This window comes from Podospora pseudoanserina, chromosome 4, assembly GCF_035222485.1.
Source record: "Podospora pseudoanserina strain CBS 124.78 chromosome 4, whole genome shotgun sequence".
NCBI classification, from domain to species: Eukaryota; Fungi; Ascomycota; class Sordariomycetes; order Sordariales; family Podosporaceae; genus Podospora; species Podospora pseudoanserina.
In genome coordinates this window covers 1,112,542-1,131,530 of record NC_085923.1, presented here as the reverse complement: position 1 = coordinate 1,131,530, position 18,989 = coordinate 1,112,542, and the positions used below count along the sequence as shown (strand labels likewise).

General features: G+C 51.9%; 5 protein-coding genes across 5 annotated transcripts; 3 read left to right on the top strand and 2 right to left on the bottom strand.

Annotated features, from left to right (window-relative positions):
- Nucleotides 1–387: 387 nt before the first annotated feature.
- Nucleotides 388–4,227, bottom strand: QC764_402950 (uncharacterized protein). The gene is given in 8 exon segments (XM_062946574.1): nt 388–1,062; nt 1,132–1,334; nt 1,376–2,131; nt 2,204–2,310; nt 2,371–2,534; nt 2,589–2,884; nt 2,939–3,975; nt 3,987–4,227. 7 exon segments carry the CDS (start codon nt 3,124–3,126, stop codon nt 701–703), a joined length of 2,076 nt encoding a protein of 691 aa, XP_062800216.1. The 5' UTR covers nt 3,127–3,975; nt 3,987–4,227; the 3' UTR covers nt 388–700.
- Nucleotides 4,228–4,521: 294 nt separating this feature from the next.
- TGL2 (lipase 2) lies at nt 4,522–7,052 on the bottom strand. Its single transcript, XM_062946573.1, has 4 exons — nt 6,200–7,052; nt 5,390–6,137; nt 4,737–5,315; nt 4,522–4,680 (listed from the first exon to the last, which is right to left on the bottom strand). Exons 1-3 carry the CDS (start codon nt 6,480–6,482, stop codon nt 5,255–5,257), a joined length of 1,092 nt encoding a protein of 363 aa, XP_062800215.1. The 5' UTR covers nt 6,483–7,052; the 3' UTR covers nt 4,522–4,680; nt 4,737–5,254.
- Nucleotides 6,955–9,558, top strand: QC764_402930 (uncharacterized protein). The gene is made up of 3 exons (XM_062946572.1): nt 6,955–7,107; nt 7,192–8,344; nt 8,418–9,558. The coding sequence occupies exons 2-3, from the start codon at nt 7,895–7,897 to the stop codon at nt 9,231–9,233; spliced, it is 1,266 nt and encodes a 421-aa protein (XP_062800214.1). The 5' UTR covers nt 6,955–7,107; nt 7,192–7,894; the 3' UTR covers nt 9,234–9,558.
- Nucleotides 9,559–10,266: 708 nt separating this feature from the next.
- QC764_402920 (uncharacterized protein) lies at nt 10,267–12,057 on the top strand (the record flags this gene model as incomplete). Its single annotated transcript, XM_062946571.1, has 1 exon — nt 10,267–12,057. One exon carries the CDS (start codon nt 10,267–10,269, stop codon nt 12,055–12,057), a length of 1,791 nt encoding a protein of 596 aa, XP_062800213.1.
- A 1,994-nt stretch (nt 12,058–14,051) lies between these two features.
- Nucleotides 14,052–18,738, top strand: QC764_402910 (uncharacterized protein). The gene is made up of 4 exons (XM_062946570.1): nt 14,052–16,506; nt 16,567–16,719; nt 16,772–17,649; nt 17,710–18,738. Exons 1-4 carry the CDS (start codon nt 16,229–16,231, stop codon nt 18,279–18,281), a joined length of 1,881 nt encoding a protein of 626 aa, XP_062800212.1. The 5' UTR covers nt 14,052–16,228; the 3' UTR covers nt 18,282–18,738.
- The last annotated feature ends 251 nt before the right edge of the window (nt 18,739–18,989 follow it).

The window sequence follows — 18,989 nt, the reverse complement described above, 5'->3', positions numbered from 1 at the left end:
ATGAAGGAGATTCGCAAGCGTCTGGCTCTGGAGCAGGACCTAACTTCTCTTGCGCGGTGTGGCCTAATTGTCCTGACAAATCGGTCAGGAATTAGCCGCAGGGTGGGTGAATGTCTTCTAATGTCAGTGGTCTTGTATTGCATTTTCTAGAAGTTCGCACTCGAAGAATTGAAACCTCAGCCATGATGTCAAAATCGTCGGTTTTAGTTTGATAGGTAGGTAGGCACAGTTTAATGGGCAGTGACCCTAACAGTTCAATGGTAGCACTATTTTCTTGAAGTTAAGTAGGTAATACAAGTACAGTGATAGTGACAGACGATGCTGATCTAAATATTGAATGGTAGTAGACCATTCTCATCCAAGCTGAAAATGTTGTGATAAAAGAGATATCATAACGAAGCCCTGCTCTATCTACCTCTATGCTGGAATGAAAAAGATGTCATAAGTAAGCCTGCTTTGATGAATTCTGAATAGACTACACTCTCTATTTCATAAACTCTTGTCCCATTACTATCGCTCATAACATAAAACATCACCGCATCACTACACAATAAACACCAACACCCAACCTCTTATATGGTATAAGGGTCCACTCAATCAATACTAGCCAAGCTAATCCCCTCGCCATCACTCCTTGTTTCTTTCCAGAGCAAAACACACACCCCTTCTCTTCCACTTCCCTACCCCACACCATCTCATTCTACTCCTTTGGCAAAGCCAACAAAGCAAACATCCCCCCCATCACCGGTCTCGCCACAAACGTCGGCCCTCCTGACGGGTAATCACCCGTAATCGAATCAAACAAGTCCGTCATCGCCCTATTGGTCGTAGTCTTCCCCACCCACTCCGCCAGCTTGTCGATAAACATCTCCTTGGTCTCGTTCTTAGCCACCGCCGCCGCAAACATTTCCCAGTCTGACTTTGCCCAGGTGTGTCTTGTATCAAGCGGGACAGCGTACTCGTTCGCCACGGTCAGGTAAAAGTCGCTCTGCATGTCAAAGACAGACTGGTCGACGAACTGGAGGCCTAGCAGCCTGTCTGCGTAGATGTTGTAGAGGATTCCTTGGGAGAAGAGAAGAGAAAGAGTTAGCGAAGGGAAGTGGGTGAACAAGGGGTGCGTGAACCACGAACCATGGCTGTCTTTGTCTCCGTAACTTAGCGTAGTGTGAGGTGGACTGGCGTCATAGTTGATGGCATACGCTTTCCAAGTCATAAGATAGTCCTCGGCCTTGTCTTTGAAGTCGTCCGTGTTGTTGGTGAGCTGGGCAATCTGGGACATGGCCTTGAGGCCGATGATGCCCTTGATGGCCAGGTTGGTCTGGTTTCTACGGGGACTGTCAGTATCAGACCGAACTTTGAGGCAAGGTATACGTACGCTAATGTTCCAGCAAAGTCATCAGTGCTCAACTGGTTGGCAGGAACAAGCGAGTCCTCGATCAAATACTGAGCCCACTGTGCCAGAATTGGGTAGTGGGCTGTTAGGTACCCCGTATCGCCGGTGCGTTGAGCATATGCTAGTGACATGATGATCATGTTACCACATTCCTCCAATGGCATGGCCTCGTCGTCTCCGTTGGGGTAGCCTTTGGCCACAGGGAAGGTACCCAAGTCATGTTCGGCATATTTGTTGGGGTATGAACCACTTTCTTGGTGTTCGAACAAAGGGTCCAGGAGATATCTGCTCAAGGTGGCATTGAGGTAAACGAATATTGGGAACGCCGGGAATATGACATCAACTGTCTGAATGTCACTGTTGGAGCTGATTTCTTTGAGGAAAATATATGGCTTCTCCGGCGTTCCGGCGTATTGGAAAGCACCGAAAGTCTGGCGAAGAGCAAGTGTAGTGATAAGGGAGTAGTTCTGCCCAGCTGCCTCCACCGAATCCTTCTCAATCCGTTGGTCTAGGAGTGACATTGTCTCTACGGCATGCCTGTAGTCGTTGTAGAAAGAGACCACAGCCTCCATGTCACTGTTGTTGTAAAAGGACATCCACAGTCCCCGGACAGGCTCCAGGGTGTTGTTTTGTCTGGCAAAGTGGATGACATTATCCTGGATAAGACCGAGGGTGAAGATCCTTTCAACCTCGTCGTCCTTGATGTCGCCCAAATCATGAGAGAACGCAAACACAGGCCTGAAACATTGTAAGCTCAACTATCCGCAGCAGCGTATCGGGACAGAAAGGCAGATATTTGTGAAGGCATACCAGTTCTCGCTGACCGGGCGAAATTCAGACTCCTGGGAGTTGCTGAGAGCCAGGTTGCCAGCAAACTGGTTCCGCACGGTGGTATCTTGACCAATTTGCCACGTCAACTGTCCAACGAATGATTAGTCTGCGTTGTAGGATTTAGCATCTCTCAGGCCAAAGCTTACACCTTCATGGAATCCGGTACTGAGATACCAATTTCCCCAACTTGCAATTTCGTTGGCTTCTTTGAACTCGTGCTGGTTCTCGCGCCAGAACTTGAGATAGTAAAGATTACTCTCGGTGCCAAATTCCCACTGCACCTTCTCGGAATTGTCACCACTGGCCCATTCTATAAGAACGATCAGTCAAGGTAAAGGAAACAGTTATCCAGCGTGTTACTCACCGCCAGACACATCCATGTAAACCTGGACCTTGTGCGAAGCCCCATCAGAGGATTTTGCCGTGACAGTTACGTATGAGAACTGCAGAGACTGCCGCTGTATGTCGTCAGGGTATACCGGCGAGAAGAAAGTGACAATCAGGGTGATCTTTTGGGCCACATCAAAGGTGAAGATGCTTTTTGTTGAGGTGTACTCCAGTGATAGCTGGTTGACTGGGCCTGGGCCAGGGGCGCCCCCCATCCAGTTATAGGCAACGCCGTCGACTGCCACATATCCTTGCCATCCTTGGATATCTCCCCTGGGATTTGTCTTAGCACTATGAGGTTTCAAGGTAGAGTCATGGGAGCCTCACGTCCAGAAGCGTGGCCACTCGCCAGGTAGCACACATCCTGATTCGCCCTGTAGCCAGGCATTCAGATATGGCGACCTGACGGCCAGTGGAACGGCTGGTGGCTTGGTAGGCTTAAACACCGACGCAGCACCGATTCCAATATCGGAGCCCATAGCAGCCAGCATGGCTATTGTCTTGATGAACCTCATGGCTCGGGTGGGTGGGTGGATGCCTGGGTTGGGTAGGAACAGGCCGGAGGCTTTTGCAAAGCAAGTAGGTCCGAGTCAGGTATTCAGGACACAAGGTCCGGCACTCGAAGTAGACAGAGGAAGAGAGAACGAGGACTTAACTCTTTACACCAGAACGATGACGACGGACAAGCGGTTTTACAAAACACCGGTAGATAGACGCAGCGGAAATATGCCCCGAGGCGAGCGGGTGAGTCGGGCAAGCGACAGGAGAGTTTGCGGATACAGAGCTAGTGCCTAGGAGGCAGGCAGAGGCACAGGAACGGGAATGCAGGGGAGATATACTAGCTGCACGAAACGGCGCATGCCAGACGCTACCAGATGGCCGCTTGGTGGTGACCGGTCGTTTTTAAGGGGTCAAGATGCTGAAGCGGAGGGTAAAACATGGGTCTGCCGTTGTATAACGACTGCCTGTCCGGAGACTAGTGCCGAGCCGTATTCCACCCAAGACTCAGACGCATGGTTTGTCTCCTTCTTGTCTCCATCATATCTGAGCCGCGGTGTGAGTGCAGCAAAGTGGACAATGTGATGCCCGGAGCTTGGGTTGGTCGCATGCGAAGGATCCAGGACCACCAAAAAGAGGAAGCACGCGCGCGTCGAGAAGGTGTAGGAGATGTAACAGTCGGTGTCCCAAAGAGGGCCATGGTGTCATGGGGCATGTGTTAATATCGGCTGGGATAGCGCCCATCTTTAGAAGGGCCCAGGGCCGCAACGGTACTACTGCAAAGAGTTCATGGTCTGGGAGGTCTAGTTTCCGTCTTGGTGATACCGGTCGAACCTTATGTTGATGTAAGGAAGTCTCTTCGTGGAATGGTGCGGGATTGGCGAGAAAGTGAGGCAAAATGGGCAAGAGAGGAGGTGGTGCAATTCACGACATGATGCATCCTGTTGTGCCGGGTTGTATTTGAGATGGTCTTGTGTCTCTGCGAAGGGGGGGTACTTCTGGAAGTAAAGATCCGAAAAAGAAAGGCCTGATAGCTAGCAGCGATGCTCCAACCGGCAAGCCCTGCTCCGGCCGGCAGGGTCGAGGCTTCAAAACAAGACTTGTGGGGGCAGATCCGCTAGTCCGTATCAGGATTAGACTACGATGATCACCAGCTTGGCGTTTCCTGGGCAAGCCAGCTAGGTACTGCACCTCATCGACCCTTTTTTCCATGCTATTTCCCCAGAAATGTACGATACACAGAACCAATGTAAGCTGCTGTTACACAGGCGCATGACCAAACTGTACCCCGAGGCTCTTCTGCGTTTTGTGGTGGTACTATCGGCAAAAAAAAAAACACTGGATGTCTTTCCTGGGGATCACCAACAACTGTATCTCACATGGTGACTACATCAGGATGTCCTCAAATGGAACCCCGAGAGTGTCAAAAGACCTACTACATGCCTGTCTCGTTTCATGATTGAGAGACATCAGAGCATACCTACCCACCGTTATAATCGTCGACCACTATCATCGGCCTCGTCGATATGGTAGACAGCATCTGCCAACGCACACTTGCACGTTTCAGCAGTCTTCCAAGTCAGCTGGCCTCCTTTGCATATTTTTCACGTGGTACAATGGTACAAACTTCCCACAGAAAAGACAGCGAACACGTGCTAGCCTTTGGGCAGACGGAGCCGGATAATCACTTGCCATGCTACACACGCTGATTTCTTGACAGCAGTTGCCGTGGTAAACCTGGAACCAACGCTGTTGTCGTAAGGCATGTGAAGCTTGTAACCAGCTCACCCTCCGAACCGGCACCTATAAAGTGATTCCCTTGATGTCCATGAACTGCCTCGGCAAATGGTCTTGGTTCAGGAAAACGCCCCAAACATCCGGTTTTGCCACGCTTATTTACTGTGAATAAAGTTGAGATGGTGGAACGATATTAGATTCGTGGTGATATCGCTTCTATGCATTCATCATTAGAATGATATCGTAAACAAGGGATACCATAAGGTGCTCACCTACAGACTGCCCATGATATAGATTCTTCATTCGCTCGTGATTGTATGCCCCAAAGCCTTTACCGAAATTACGTGTCCAACTCGTTATACCTAGAGGCTGGTGATTCAAGCGTCATTGCATCATGCCCTCTGGCACTTACAACCCTTCCTTTGCCAGCATATCTCCAATGCCAAGATAGAAAGCCACCGCGTTGAACCTATACAATCCAGTCAGATTCTGTCATGCTTTGAAATCATTATTCGATGCTTGAAACACAACAATATGACTTACGAAGGTGGGTGACCCATCAGCTTCTGAAGATTAGACCGAATCCTGTTGGTCCAGTTGATCAGGTCCAGGTGGTTAACGCCTGTGAGCGTTCCTTTGTAGGTACCCCACTGACTGCTTTCTACGCTGACAAGTCCATCGTTTGGACCTTCCCGTTCCTCAATCAGCTTGTGAGATATCCTGAACATGCTCAGCAATGGAGGCTTTCCGTTCACCATGGCACCGTACGAAAAGTACTGGACGTTTGGGTCATCAGAGGTTGCTGGGTTGAAGTGCTCCGCCATATACTTCTGCGTCAGCTGGGAAAAAGCACTTGGCTCCCAACCGGTAACGCGCTCCCAGGCTTTGTAAACCTGAGGCAGGTAGTCGGGCCCAAGTTCGTCAATCAAGTAATCAGCAAAGGCACTCCCGTGATGAGGTGTGCCGATTGTGACAAGAGACTTGACGTCGACCCCTTTTGGCCGGAGCTGCGAGATCATGTAGCGGGCATCAAGTCCTCCCATGCTGTGCGCCACCACATTCACACTCTTGCCCTGTGCCTGAGCCTCGATATCCTGAGCCAGCTTGGCGGCGCGCTTCTCGATAGAGCCGCTGGGAGGGACGGAGGCGGTGATAACCTCAGCCCCTTGGGCCGTTAGGGCCTCCTGTATCCCTCTCCAGTAATGAATGCTTGGCAAGTAGGACCCTGCGAGTTTTAATTCAGCAAACCCTAGCAGCCCATGTGCTAGGACTACCGGGTGTTTGGGTGACTCTGTTGGATAAGTGTCAGTGTCTCAGATCTGGTCTTGGAAAGCACCAAGGAACCCCACATACGGTAAGCATCTTTGATGAGGGCGAACTCATCGGCTATCGTCTTCCGAACCTCATTGATATGGGCAGCCTCCGTGGGCGCAACCTTGCGGCTAAGGGTAAGAGACGCGGAGAAGCGCCTAACGGCGACAGGGCCAGAGGCTTGCCGTGCTTGTTGTGGTTGTGGTTGTCTTTGGGCGCACGGCTGGACTAACCGGGCAGGCGCGGCTAGTCTGAGCAAGGGGAGGGTGAGCAAAGATGTCGAGATGACCGATGGGGACCTGCAGACGAGGGAAGACATTGGCATAAGCCCAAGCCAAGCCCAAAGCTTAAAGACTGTGCGGCACGGTGGTGGTGGTGGTGGCCGTTGAACCCTGATGCCTCAAATTGTGGGTGTCGTAATGTGAGTGTAATTGACGTCGAATCCCACGTGCGACCTGGTGGAGTAGATGCACGGCGTCTGGCACTTCTCTGAACAAAGGGGAAGACGTGTCGTCTGAAGAAGGGTATCTGTTGCTGTTGGTGATGTCCCAGGAGGCGAAGGATGCTGTTTCTCGTGGAATTCTTCAAATCAAAGTCATAGGTGTAACACTGAGAGCCGGCGCTTACAATGACCAATAGCTGGCACAGTGCGAGTCGCGAATAGGTGTAACGTATCTTGGCACTGTGGGGGTACGTGCGCTTGTTTCAACAACAGCCTTTCTTTGTTATCAAAACCCTCTTCACCTTGTGACGCAACTTCGCCCAACATCCAGCCAGGGCTGCCTGTTCAATGTTGGCTTTATTCCCAATAGGGACGACGCTAGATATGGATGTTGGTTCTACACTGCAGCTTCTAGCGCAGATCAACCACCAACAGACGACAACTATGTAACTCCCTGCCAGCCATTTGCGAGTTTCAAGTTCTCATTATGTGACACGTCTCTGCCTAGGTATGGGGGTCTCTCCTGCGAGGTTCTAAAGCTTTAGGCTGCACCAGGGCCGTTGAGCGTTCAGTATTTCTCATTGGCGTCCAGGGTAAATCAAGCTGTTGGGATCCAACATGCAGATAGCACTGGGCTGGATGCATGTCGCGAATGGCATCTCGCCAAAGAGAGCCGGATGTTCTGCGCCACTGTCACAGTCGATTGGCCGGAAGAGCCGAGAATGTTGCATTGCAACGCGATTTCCACTCAACCGGGGCACTGGTCAAAGAAAAACCGATCACAATCGGCACGGCTCTCATGCAAGCACAAAGTCAGTCAGCCCACACAGCAACACAACTCAGAGTATGGTGCCATCGAGATCTGGGTCAATGACATACAGATACCAGCTAGCGTGGTGATAACGGACACATGTTCCTATGAGACCTTCCGCAGGAGAGCAGAATGATATGAATGTGTGCGATATAGCTATTAGCATAAGATGCCTACTCAGGTAGCCTAGTTGACGATGTTCAACACAGCCAAGACTAGAACCGAGTCACCATCGGACTGCAGGTTAAGCGCCGTAGGCAGCCAGTATCCAAACGGTCGGGTCTGCCAACAAACTGCCCCCACATCAACAGCTCTCCTGATATAACCCCCCCTGACCTCTGGCACTCTCACCCGTCTCTGGACTGGGTAGATGCTATGCATTAGCATTCATATGCTCACTCTCGGCCTGACTTCGACTGATGCCGTTGGTTCTTCCTGAACCCCATTGTCTGAGTTAAGTCTTCGCCAGCAAACAAACCAGACGATGACCATGATGGATCCCGGTCAGGCTGTCTATCTCTCCTACCAGGTCCCTCCTGCCGGAAATGCAGTAATGCTTGCTGCCTTTGCTGCCTTGGTTCCGCTCAACATCTTAACAGGAATACGGTACAAGACACCATTATACACCTCTCTCCTCACAGCGGCCCTCATCGTCGAAGTTGTCGCCCATGTTGCAAGGATATTTCTCAGCACCGAGTCTGCAAGTCCAGCGTACTTTGCGGTGTATATGGTCGGAACGCACTGGGGAGCTACCTTTGTCGGATCAGCCATCTACCTTGTTCTGCCTCATGTCACTGTGCTCTACGGTCAGGAATTCCGGCTCGTCTCCAACGCCCTCTACATCAACATCTTCTTTACGATCATGGATATCTTTTCTTTGGTCTTCCAATCCGTGGGCATTATTTATGCTGCCAACGCAACATCAGCGTCACAGGTATGATTTTGTTTTTTCCAATCGAAAAACCGCTGTTTTGTCGAAACTAGAATACTAATGTATGTGTTTGCAGGTTGATCAGGCCGTCAACATTCTGCTGACAGGACTTGCCTTCCAAACTACGACTCTGGTCGCCTTCTTGGGTGGTTATCGCTATTTCTGGTACAAAATCGGCCATCGACGCTACATCCTGGACAATACCTTCTCTGCAACATACTCATCTCGCCGATTCAAACAATTTATGTTGGTTGTCCAAGCAGCTGGATGTCTCCTTGTACTTCGAACCGCCTTGCGAATCGCTGGGTCTTCCGGCGGTCTTGGCAGTTCGCTTGCCGTTTCCCAAGTCGTATCTTTCCTCCTCGACGACACCCTCGTTTTTCTAGCGATTCTTATCCTCACACTTTGGCCAGTAGGGCGCGCTTTTGGACCCTCGTGGACCGACACCTCCCCATTGGCATCCCCCGACGCTCTCAGCGACCTCCCTCTGCGACGGCACTTTCATCGCCATTCCCGAAGGCAGATCCTCCACAAGCGCCATTTATCGCAGCCATATAACGCCTCCGAGGTACCATTACCTTACACACCCAGCCATGCCGGCTCGGTGCTTCCATCGTCTGTTCGCCCGTTAGGACACCGCCCCTCACCGCCTGAGCCTTCTCTCGCTTCTCCGAGAAACAACCCCGTCTATCAGCGCGCGCCTTACGAGCAATCGCCGACAGGCACTGTGCCGTATATCTCTCCTGAACAGAGCCCAAAGATGTTCATGACAGCAGCATCACCTGGGCAGTATCAGGACGGAAGTTGGAAGAAAGCCAAGAGCTCGCCACGTGGGCCGACAAGCCCGGAGCCAACATCCAAAATGGTGAGAAGTAATGATCTGTGGGATTAGTCACCAGTCCAGATTTCTATTCACTTTGCTTTGTTTCGACTCTATATATTTGATTGGCACAAAAGCCGGTGTGATGTGACGTCTATTCTTGAATATTACATGTCTCGTTTTGTGTGGAGTGAGTGGTTCTTCGTTTATAGATTGATACCAGCATTGGTTAGGGGATAGGGGGTCTGCTTGTTTTGGTTTTGTTTTAGCGGGAGTTTTGCTCATTTGTATTTTTTGTGCGAGATCCGAGTATCCACAGCTTTTTTTCTTTCTTTCTCGTTGTATAGGAAACGAGACAAGAAGGCGTCCATGAAACGGCCGATGTTCTGGACTGTCATACTCCACGTTTCTCACGTTGGCGCTCAGATTTAGTACGGCTGCGCCAGGTGCGAGTGGTGCGGAAGATATGCTCACCAGCCTCAAATCTGCAACAAGGTCGTCTTCAACACTGTCTGTACGGAGTCCGTTGGTAGAGAATCCAAACGACCAAATACCCGCCCGAGCACATCATCCACCCACTTTTGACCCTTGCTCAATGATGACCTGGACTGTGTTTTAGCTTCATCGGAAAGCAAGGCGCAATGGGTAAGACTGAAACTCAACCCCAAAAGTAACTTGATGCTATTCTTCCATCGTGAGGTCTTCAGGAGGGACAAAGACTTGAAAGACAATAGACATTGTATCACTTTTACCCATCCTAAAATAAGCACACCCATTGTCCATTATGGCTTGTCACAATACAACAGAACAAGTCATTATGGAAAGAACAAGCCCTTCTCTCAAGCAGCATAAGTGAAACATCTTTATGATGTCTCTTGTTTGGGTATTAAAGCACGCTGTCTTCCCAACTCAAGTCCTGAAAAAAAGCTGGAACAGACACTCCAACATCCACTACATTGACAACAGAACACCTGGTGTGACAATACCGACATACTAATTGAATACTACTTCAACAACAGGACACCTGCTGTGATAATACTTTGACAGTATTCCTTAGACCATACCCCAGACACCTATCACACCACAACCACAAACACCACTCACCATGTTTGAGGCCATTCAGAACGCTTTTGGATCTGTGTTTCGACCTCATCGCGGGTCCATCAGAGACTTTGATCCCGACTCCACATACTCTGCCCTCGAAGAGCACCAGCAGAACTCCGGACCTGATACTCAGTCCGAGACCGAGACCGATGCTGAGGCCGACACTGATGCCGAGCCCGAGACTGAGACTGGTGCTGAGCCCGATTCCAACTCTGTTGCCGAGTCTGTTGACTCCGATTCCCCTGCCGGTTCTACTAATTCGGACCCGGTGACGGTCATTTTTTACCCCAACGGAGGGAACACTGATCAAAGCCCTGCCAAACCCAGCCGTTCTGCCGGATCTACCAATCCCGACCCTGTGAAGGTCATCCATGACCCTACGGAAGTGAACAGCACCTCTTCTTCATCATCCAAGTATGACCAGGACCAGACCCGCAGTGCCACTCCGGACAAGTTCAAGGACAACGGTAACAAGTTGGACGAGGATACCCTCAACTCTCCCACTGTCTCTCAGTTGGGCAGCTCTCCCGCTGTCTCTGAGAAGGCCACCTCCCCTACAATCATCCCCTCCCCATCTGATAAGGAGACTCCGAAGGCTGGTAAGCCGCAGGAGACCACTTATAACAGATGGGAAAACACAGAACCTGTTGATAACACGTGGAACAACGCTGGTACCACAACGGGCGTCAGGAGGTTTATATTCAACTTTACTAGTGACTCTACCGGATCCACCTCCACCGAGCCTCTCACATCCTCCTCCGAGGACAAATCTCAGGATAGTTGGTCCGGAGGTGACGACGGAGCCATCCCCGCTGAAAGCCACTTGCCTGAAACCAAAAAGCCCGAACTGGTTGACACCTTCAACTACCACTGGCGACCAACCCGAGAGCAGCAGCTCGCCCGGGCCAAGCTCGTCGAAAACACCCCCGCAGACCAGCTCTACTACTCCCACCCCAACCCTCTCTCGCTCCGCTACCCCGACTACCTCCAATACTCCGACGACCACACCCTCACCGACCGGGAAAAGGCCCTCAAGCGCGACGTCCGCGCCCTCGAGATCTACCACGACCTCGAGGAGGGCGAGTCCCTCCCGGACTGGATGATCAAGGTCATCGAGTCGATCTATGACTGGCCCTCCACAAATAAACTCCGCAACCCCTTCAAGGAGGAACCCGCCACCCCCACCGGCAAGTCAGGCACAGTCAACTCGGACAGCACCGGCACCGTCAGGTCGGGCCAGTACTCCGCCTCGGCGTGGGAACAGCCCGGTGAGTACGTGTGGAAGGTCCCCACCGACGTCGACTGGGACAAAATCTCCCCCAGCGCCCTCGCTCCATATCTCTTCCAGCAAACGGTACGCAGGCCCCTCAAGGTATTCAACCCCGACCCCCCTGTGACCCCAAAGCAGACACCTCCCACCACTCCCACGAAAGCCACCCCCAAGAGCAACAAGAGCACCCCTGATTTTGTCTCTCCCTCCAAAATTATTAGGCCTTTCCCAACAACAGTTACTGCTGCTACTACCACTGTTACTGCCAAGAAGGAATCTGATGACAACAAGGGGAGCGGGTTCTCCTGGCAAGATCTCATCCTTCTCCTCCTCCTCCTCGGCTCCCTCGTGTACGCCTACCAGTGGAACCTCATCATGGTTGGCGGGTATGGCGGGTACATCAACGGTGGCTGCTTTGGGAACATGCCCTACCTCACCTTTGTCAGCTGGTTTCACTTTATGTGCGCTACCTTCCCCTCTATCTACTTTGGGGCTCGACTGGCCGGCTTCAGGTTTGACTAACCCTCCCTACCCAACACTATCCCGTCGTTTCTGCATCGTCCATGGCTTATTATTGTCCGTATACTAACAAATCCTTTGTCCTCGCCGTAGCTGGTCTACCGTCAGGATAAGTGCGTAAAACGGTGGAGGAGATTTGGTTTTGCTTAGAGTCACAGTCGCGTGGAGTCCAGGAGTCTGTATTTGGAATGTGATCTGTCGCCCGTGTCTTGTCAGCATCTGCCTTGTCTTAGAGATCTGCTTTAGAAATAAAAGTTTTTGTTATTACACTCATCTTTACTGCTTTCCCCACCAACCTGGAACGTGCCGTGATATCATGTAAGAAACACCTTCTCATCAGTCAGCAGTTCCGCGATGGGCCCTTGTAAAAGCGCCCAAATGATGTTGCAGTCAGGGAGCGGTTCGACATGCTGGCGAGGTAAATTCAACTGTCCATCTCCACCAATCTGTTGGCTGCTCGGAACTTCCCACCAAGGTTGGACTGGCTTTTCATGTGCCGTGGTCAATCTGGCCGAGTAGATAGATGGGTGACAGGTTGAAGATCTCATCGATGGGCGGAATATGCCCCGAACAAAGGCCTGGTTGAGAAGTTCCACCGCGCGCAACAACCGACATGGTTGATGCAACGTGGATAGAAAACCCAGCCATAGCTCTAGTGGTTAAAGAACTGCAACTGCAACACCATCCTGAATAGGTACCTACTTGATCCTGCAGCATGAATGCCCGTCAACAGTCCCAGAGTTTGGTCCTGATACTACACACCCAAAAAGATAAGAGATGTGAACCCATCACCAAAAAAACAAGGTCAGGTTTTTGTTGGACACCAGTGGCCGGGTTACCGCCGAGAGCAGAAGTCTGTCCATAACTAGATATCGGATCATAGCCAGGAAGAGAAGCTATAATGCACTAGGGGCGTTACTCTCGGCCCCAATCTTACTTGCACCATCACCCCGGACCGATAAGTAAACACAATGTAAGGCTTGAAGGGTGCCGTAGGTAGCATAGCTGGACGCGGGTAATTTCTTGGCGGTGGATCCAGAGGTTGCGTGTAAGTCAAGCATGACAGCAAACGGCCCTCGCTTAGAACATGAATGGCGGTAGGGTCGAGGGTCCAAATAAAGACGTGGAAAGTAAGATCTGACAAAGCCGTCCTGGTGCAGAATCCCGCACAGACTGGGGAGGGAGACAAGAGATCGCTTGCAGCTCTGATGGAAGCGACCAAACATGTTGATAGGGTCCGTGCTGTGTGAGTAGTAACCTGTATGTAAGTAGCTATATGCCCAACTGGGACATGGAAAAAAATGTACCGAGATGGGAGTGATCGCATCCTCCAGAGGGTCACGGCCTCTCTTTTCTGACAATTACATCTCGCCTGTTGATTTTAATTCGTGACAGCTGCTTCCCTTTGGCGTGAGGGTTAGTCCCCTGTTTTGTGGTGGTTGCAGGCTTGGTGGGTCATCTCGTCATTGCGGGCATCACGGAGGGGGGTCCGGCAAGATACACCGATAGGAAACACACACACACACCTTGACCAGACGCACAGAAAGCGGCTGCTCCTGATCTTCGGAGGCTGACGCAACCACTTGCTGCATCGGTGATGCACGCTGTCGGTGACCGTTTCCTCAAACCAATTTTCCACGCCCTCGGCGCCTTGGAAATGTCGTCAAATGCCGACAGCATACAACACGTAAGACGTCGGACTGTTGAGACTGAAGACCTGCCATAGGTATTTTTGCAATAAGGACATCGGCCTCTGGGCGCAAAACCTGATGTAAAGTAAGTAGCGGTGCTGCTCTGCAGAAGAAATGGAATGGAAAGAAAGTCAATGGGTCAAGGCCAATCTGGGCAAAGTCTCGGCATTCAAGCTTGCAAGGTTACCCAATAGGGCTTAGCGCAACGGAGGCCACCCCAGTTCCCCACGGCGCGGGGGAGCGACTGATCGAGTTTAAACTGACGGCAGGTGAGGGAGGCGATCTTTGTGTAGCCTCTCCTTGCACCAGCTATTTCCCGATTGTTCTCTCTCTTTTGCCTTTTCTTGTTCCTTAAATTGACCCGATTCTTGTACCTCTGCAAGCCGGTGATCGTGGCCCGGCCTCAGCTTGATTGGCCCTCCGCCGTTCATCCCATCACCACCACCTTGTCAATGTCAACAGCCATGGCTCCCTGCAACATCGGCAATGGAAGCTGTCCTTACCCATGCCCCGTCCGCGCCCACGAGCTGCCCAACTGCCAAGTGCTGCGCTTGCTACCTACTGCTTTTGAACCACTCCGAGTGCTTGCATCTGACTTCGCTTCCACAGTTTTGAACGGATGCTGTCTCCGAGACGAAAAGACATGTGATGGCACAGTGGGCCACAACCGCCTCATGGAAGCTTTTCCGTCTCATGGATACAATCATTCTTTTTTGGCAAACCCACCTGCCGTCCCAAGACAAAAACGGTCCGCACACTCAACCTGGGGAGAGACAAGACGGATGGGATTGGGCGTGGCAACCAAGCTTTTGGTTGTTTTCTATCTGCCCGTTGTTCTGCATATTCCATTTCTTATTATCAGTCACCCCCCTGTTCACCACCACCACCGCCCCCCGGCAGTCCAAAAGTCAATCTGCCGCGCCTGTTCACTATGCCGCGTTATGATTTGCGCTGGTTCATCAACTGCTATTATCCTGCATGCCTGTTTCGTCGTGGGATCCTCGACGAGTCCTGTGGTTCAGATTCAGATAGACGGACACGCCCCTCTTTTCCATCTCTGCCCTTCCCTTCCCTTGTGCCCTTTGTTTCTCAGGGAGGCGGGACAGACACAGACACAGAGATATGTCATGTTCGCTTCAGTTGCTACTGCTTCTCGCGTCTGACGCGGTCAATTCGGCTACGTCCTCGCCTATCTCAACCGCGTCTCACGTGGCGAAAGACCGAACCGTCACCTCCATGTTGCTTGGTGGAGGTAGGGCCTGCAAGCTGGAGTGTGGTGCAGCGGTCGGTGATGGTCGCCTGCAGTGCGGCAGAACCAGAGAGCCAGCAACAGGCCTCGTCTCCCGGAGCCCCACAGACCGGTGCCCGGACGAGGTTGCCACAACTTGATAGAGGGTCGGCGTTGATATTGACAGATATTGCGTGCGTTTGCGAGTTGTGGGGTAGATATTGGATGGCAGCCAGGGGCCTTTCCTGGGACTCGCTCCCTCACGGCTACGCATTCGATGCACGAGTTTCAACGGTCAGGCGGGATTTGCTCTAGTGGGCCAGTTATTATCCTCCCTTTTTAGCCAGATTGCTGATACTACCGTTGCGCCAATGACGATGGCCCTTCCAGTTGTAGCCCATCTATGCCAGGCCATGGCTGGCGTTCCACATTCGTTGTGCCCTCTAGGGCCTCGTCTATCTGTCTGGGGACTGGCGTTGCTGCTTTGTCAGTCTGACCAAATACCCAGATGGGAAACCGTCAATATCTCAACCCCCCCGAAAAGGTTGTCACAGAACACACGCCCGCCGGCCCTGCATGCCAGCCCCGGGACCCGCATCGCCTGCCCGCAGAATCCACCCCTTTGGGGCTTGACGGCACGGCCGGTGAAGCGCCGCGTACTCCCCAGCGTGAGAGCATTGTGGAGGTCGTCAGGCAGTCCTGGAGGCCGGCTGGCAGCCATGGTGACCAAAGACGGACGGAACTTGCCATCACCAGTCTGGCAAGGATATGGTGGAGTTCGAAGTGCCGTGGACGCCTGGCTTGTAGCTACCAAGCTCCTCCATGTGACGCTGAAGCAATCAACTTTTCATTCTGGTAGTCTAAATGCCCCCCTGCCATGTTTTCATCCAAGTCGGCTCCGTATATGGGAGTACCGACTTGACACGCTCCACTCAACCTCCCCCGTTTCAACAAGCTGGCGGAGAGCCCTGCTGGCCACGATGGCTTGCGGGAAGACTAGATATATACCAGGTTCCCAGAGTGATATGGGTTACTCAAAGAAGGTCTAGACCACGGTCCTTCTTTTCAAGTTTCGGTTCTTGCTCTCGTCCTTGCCCCTGGCTCTTTCTTGCTTTGCTGAAGACCCCTAGCTTGTATAAAGCAGTTGCTGCCCGCCCATCCTGCCCAGCCCTGCTTCTATCTTTGCCTTGTCCGCAACCTCACCCAGTGCTGCCTTCTCAGCAACCCCACTTGCTCCTATAACCTCAGCTCCGTGATGGCCGGACCGTCCCCAAGTACAGCGACCGGAGGCGGACATGGAGGCACGGCCGCCGGTGGCCAGGCTAGCCATGGGCCTAGCAACCCTGCCTACTATGCCATGTTCGCCGCGAGGCAGAAGGTGTCAGAACAGGCAATGAGATACTATGCGGCAGGGATCTGTGGCTTGATCGCCGTCTTTGTGCTTTTCCACTGGACACGTCTGCTGGTGGTAAAGCTGGAGAGATCCAAGAAGCCTCTGGGAATGTTTGGCCGTCCTTTCGTGGCAACCTCAAGGTATGAAGGGAGAGTTTCTGCAGGCTGAGTACTAGTTGACTGACGAGAAACCATACTCAGGCTCACCAGAAACCTTCTGGTCAGAAAGGTTCCTGGCTTCAGCTCGGCCGGGCATGCAATTCTGGTTATTGTGTACTTGGCACTCAATCTGATGGCCATGTTCATTCACGTCGAGACCAACTCATTGTCAAACTTTGCGGCACGATTTGGCTGGTATGGCTTCCTTCTCCATGACGTGCCGTGATGTATGCTGACAGTCTGGTAGGATGGCTCTGGTCAACCTCGCATTCCTCGTCTTTCTAGCCCTCAAAAACACGCCCCTAGCTTTTCTCACAGCTTACTCATATGAACGACTCAACTGCCTTCACCAAATCGCAGGCTACACCATGTTTACGCAGATGGTTCTGCACGGAGCCATGTACACGGCCTTCTTCAACAGCCAAGGCCGCCTGTTGACCAAGTATGCCGAACCGGGTGAGATCGCAGCCATCGTTGCAGGCTTTGCTTTCCTCAGTGTCGTATTCGCAGCGGTCATTCTTCGGCGCTTCTGGTATGAGTTGTTTTATGTCACTCACATTACCTGCTGGATTGTGGGCATCGTTGCAACAGGCTTCCACCAGCCCGAGTTCACCAAGCCAGCATACATCATCACACTCCTTGCCGCATCGATGTGGGTCGCCGACCGCATCATCAGGATGTCTCGAGTCTTGTACAACAGCGTCAACAACGAAGCCACTCTCTACCCTCTGCCCAACGGGGGAACCAAGGTTGTTCTCAAGAAGGTTCCGGCAAGAGCTGAACCAGGAAAGCACTGTTTTATCTGGTTGCCCGCTATTCGGAAGTTGGAGACACACCCCTTTACCATCCACCGCGGATCACCTGTCGAGTTCACCGTCAAGGCTCAGAATGGCTTCACACGAGATCTTCACAACTATGCCGTTGCCAACCCTGGTGTCTCAGTAAAGGCATCGGTTGATGGTCCTTATGGCACCTTCCCTGACCCCATGGAGTTCGACAAGATTGTGCTTATTGCTGGCGGTGGCGGTGCTACCTTCACATTTGGTTTGGCAGTGAATGTTCTGGAGCGGATGACAGAGGAGACTCACAAGAATATTGTTTTTATTTGGGCAGTTCAAAAGCACGGTAAGCTTGTCCTGTTTACCTCTATGCCAGAGAAGTTGGACTGACTCAACCACCCAACAGAGAACCTCTCTTGGTTCAAGGAACAGCTCGACCTCTTGCGCACCCACGCTCACTCAACCAAAGTCAACGTCACCCTCTACGTGACTCGATCCCCCACCTCGACCTCTGACCTTCCGAGCAACGGGCAGAACCCGCTCCTCCAATCCAGGTCGTCATCCTCTGATAATGAAGTGGCCTCCCCACCACGGTCACCTATTGAAACCGATACGGAGAAGAACGAGCCACGTATTCCAGCTCCCACGCACCGACGGCCACTGGGGGATAGGGACCCCGAGAAGGAGATGCACGAAGCCATCGAGACCCATGTCGAGCATCAGAGCAGCCGATCGTCAGGCAAAGAGATTGTTACTTCGGCGTCAGTGCACCGGTTTGAGCACCCAATCAAGGAGGGTCGTCCAGATGCGGCTTCGTTGATCAGAGATGCTGTCAACAGCACACCGGCTAACCAACGGATTCTGGTGGCTGCATGCGGGCCACATGGGTTGATGAGAGTGGTCAGGGATACCACCGCGAGGTTGATCCATGGGGATGGGCCAGGGGTTGAACTGCATTGTGAGCAGTTTGGGTGGTAAAAGAGGGGTTCATAAAACTGAAGCTTTTGTTCTGACTGACAAAAGTGCCTGGAAGGGATTGTTTTTCATTTTTAAAAAAATTGGGTCATGATCACGTTCTTTTTATGAACGAATTCCTGGAGTTTGGATATATAGGTGCTTTTGTTTTGTGTTGTTATTCTTTGGCCCGAGAGCAAGAGCTTGCAGGTGAATTGTTTATCCCCATTGCTGCAGCCTTTGTTTCTCTCTGGCACCGTTTATCTCATTGTTTACTTTTTGGTTGGCATGGAACTGGCGTTCTCAAACACCACTTATTTTTGTTGGTCTGGCTCCTTGGTACCGGCAGGGACTGCTGTAGAAAGGAGGTGGACGATGAAAAATGGAAGCCACACACAGCGAACTTATTCGGCAACGGATAGTGTTTATAGGGATAGTGAGATGGAATGTGAACGAGGGATGATATGCAGATCGATCAATAATGTCTGCCAACTCGCGAACTGGGAGTGCATATGTATGTCTAGGGAGTATTGTTGTCTACGTTGGCAGGTTGGGTTAGGGTTACATGTGGTCGGTTGTGTGTAAGTGAGTGCATGTCATGCCAGGCTGCCAGGTACCTGGTCGGTGTGCTAAAATAGGCTGCCACTTGCAAACACTTTGGGTGGGATGACGTGCGTAAGCAAATTTGAGGTTCGGTTTGACAGTTTTGAGCTCGAAGCTTCCACACCATTG

Excerpts from the sequence above, each read along its gene's own strand:
- QC764_402950 (XM_062946574.1), bottom strand. The coding sequence starts at position 3,126 with ATGAGGTTCATCAAGACAATAGCCATGCTGGCTGCTATGGGCTCCGAT. Across the intron at positions 2,885-2,938 it reads GAGTGGCCACGCTTCTGGAC|GGGAGATATCCAAGGATGGC; the intron begins GTGAGGCTCCCA and ends GACAAATCCCAG. Across the intron at positions 2,132-2,203 it reads CGCCCGGTCAGCGAGAACTG|GCCTGTGTTTGCGTTCTCTC; the intron begins GTATGCCTTCAC and ends ACAATGTTTCAG.
- TGL2 (XM_062946573.1), bottom strand. The coding sequence starts at position 6,482 with ATGCCAATGTCTTCCCTCGTCTGCAGGTCCCCATCGGTCATCTCGACA. Across the intron at positions 6,138-6,199 it reads CCTCATCAAAGATGCTTACC|AGTCACCCAAACACCCGGTA; the intron begins GTATGTGGGGTT and ends CTTATCCAACAG. Across the intron at positions 5,316-5,389 it reads CTGATGGGTCACCCACCTTC|GTTCAACGCGGTGGCTTTCT; the intron begins GTAAGTCATATT and ends TGGATTGTATAG.
- QC764_402930 (XM_062946572.1), top strand. The coding sequence starts at position 7,895 with ATGACCATGATGGATCCCGGTCAGGCTGTCTATCTCTCCTACCAGGTC. Across the intron at positions 8,345-8,417 it reads ACGCAACATCAGCGTCACAG|GTTGATCAGGCCGTCAACAT; the intron begins GTATGATTTTGT and ends ATGTGTTTGCAG.
- QC764_402910 (XM_062946570.1), top strand. The coding sequence starts at position 16,229 with ATGGCCGGACCGTCCCCAAGTACAGCGACCGGAGGCGGACATGGAGGC. Across the intron at positions 16,507-16,566 it reads CCTTTCGTGGCAACCTCAAG|GCTCACCAGAAACCTTCTGG; the intron begins GTATGAAGGGAG and ends AACCATACTCAG. Across the intron at positions 16,720-16,771 it reads TTTGCGGCACGATTTGGCTG|GATGGCTCTGGTCAACCTCG; the intron begins GTATGGCTTCCT and ends ACAGTCTGGTAG.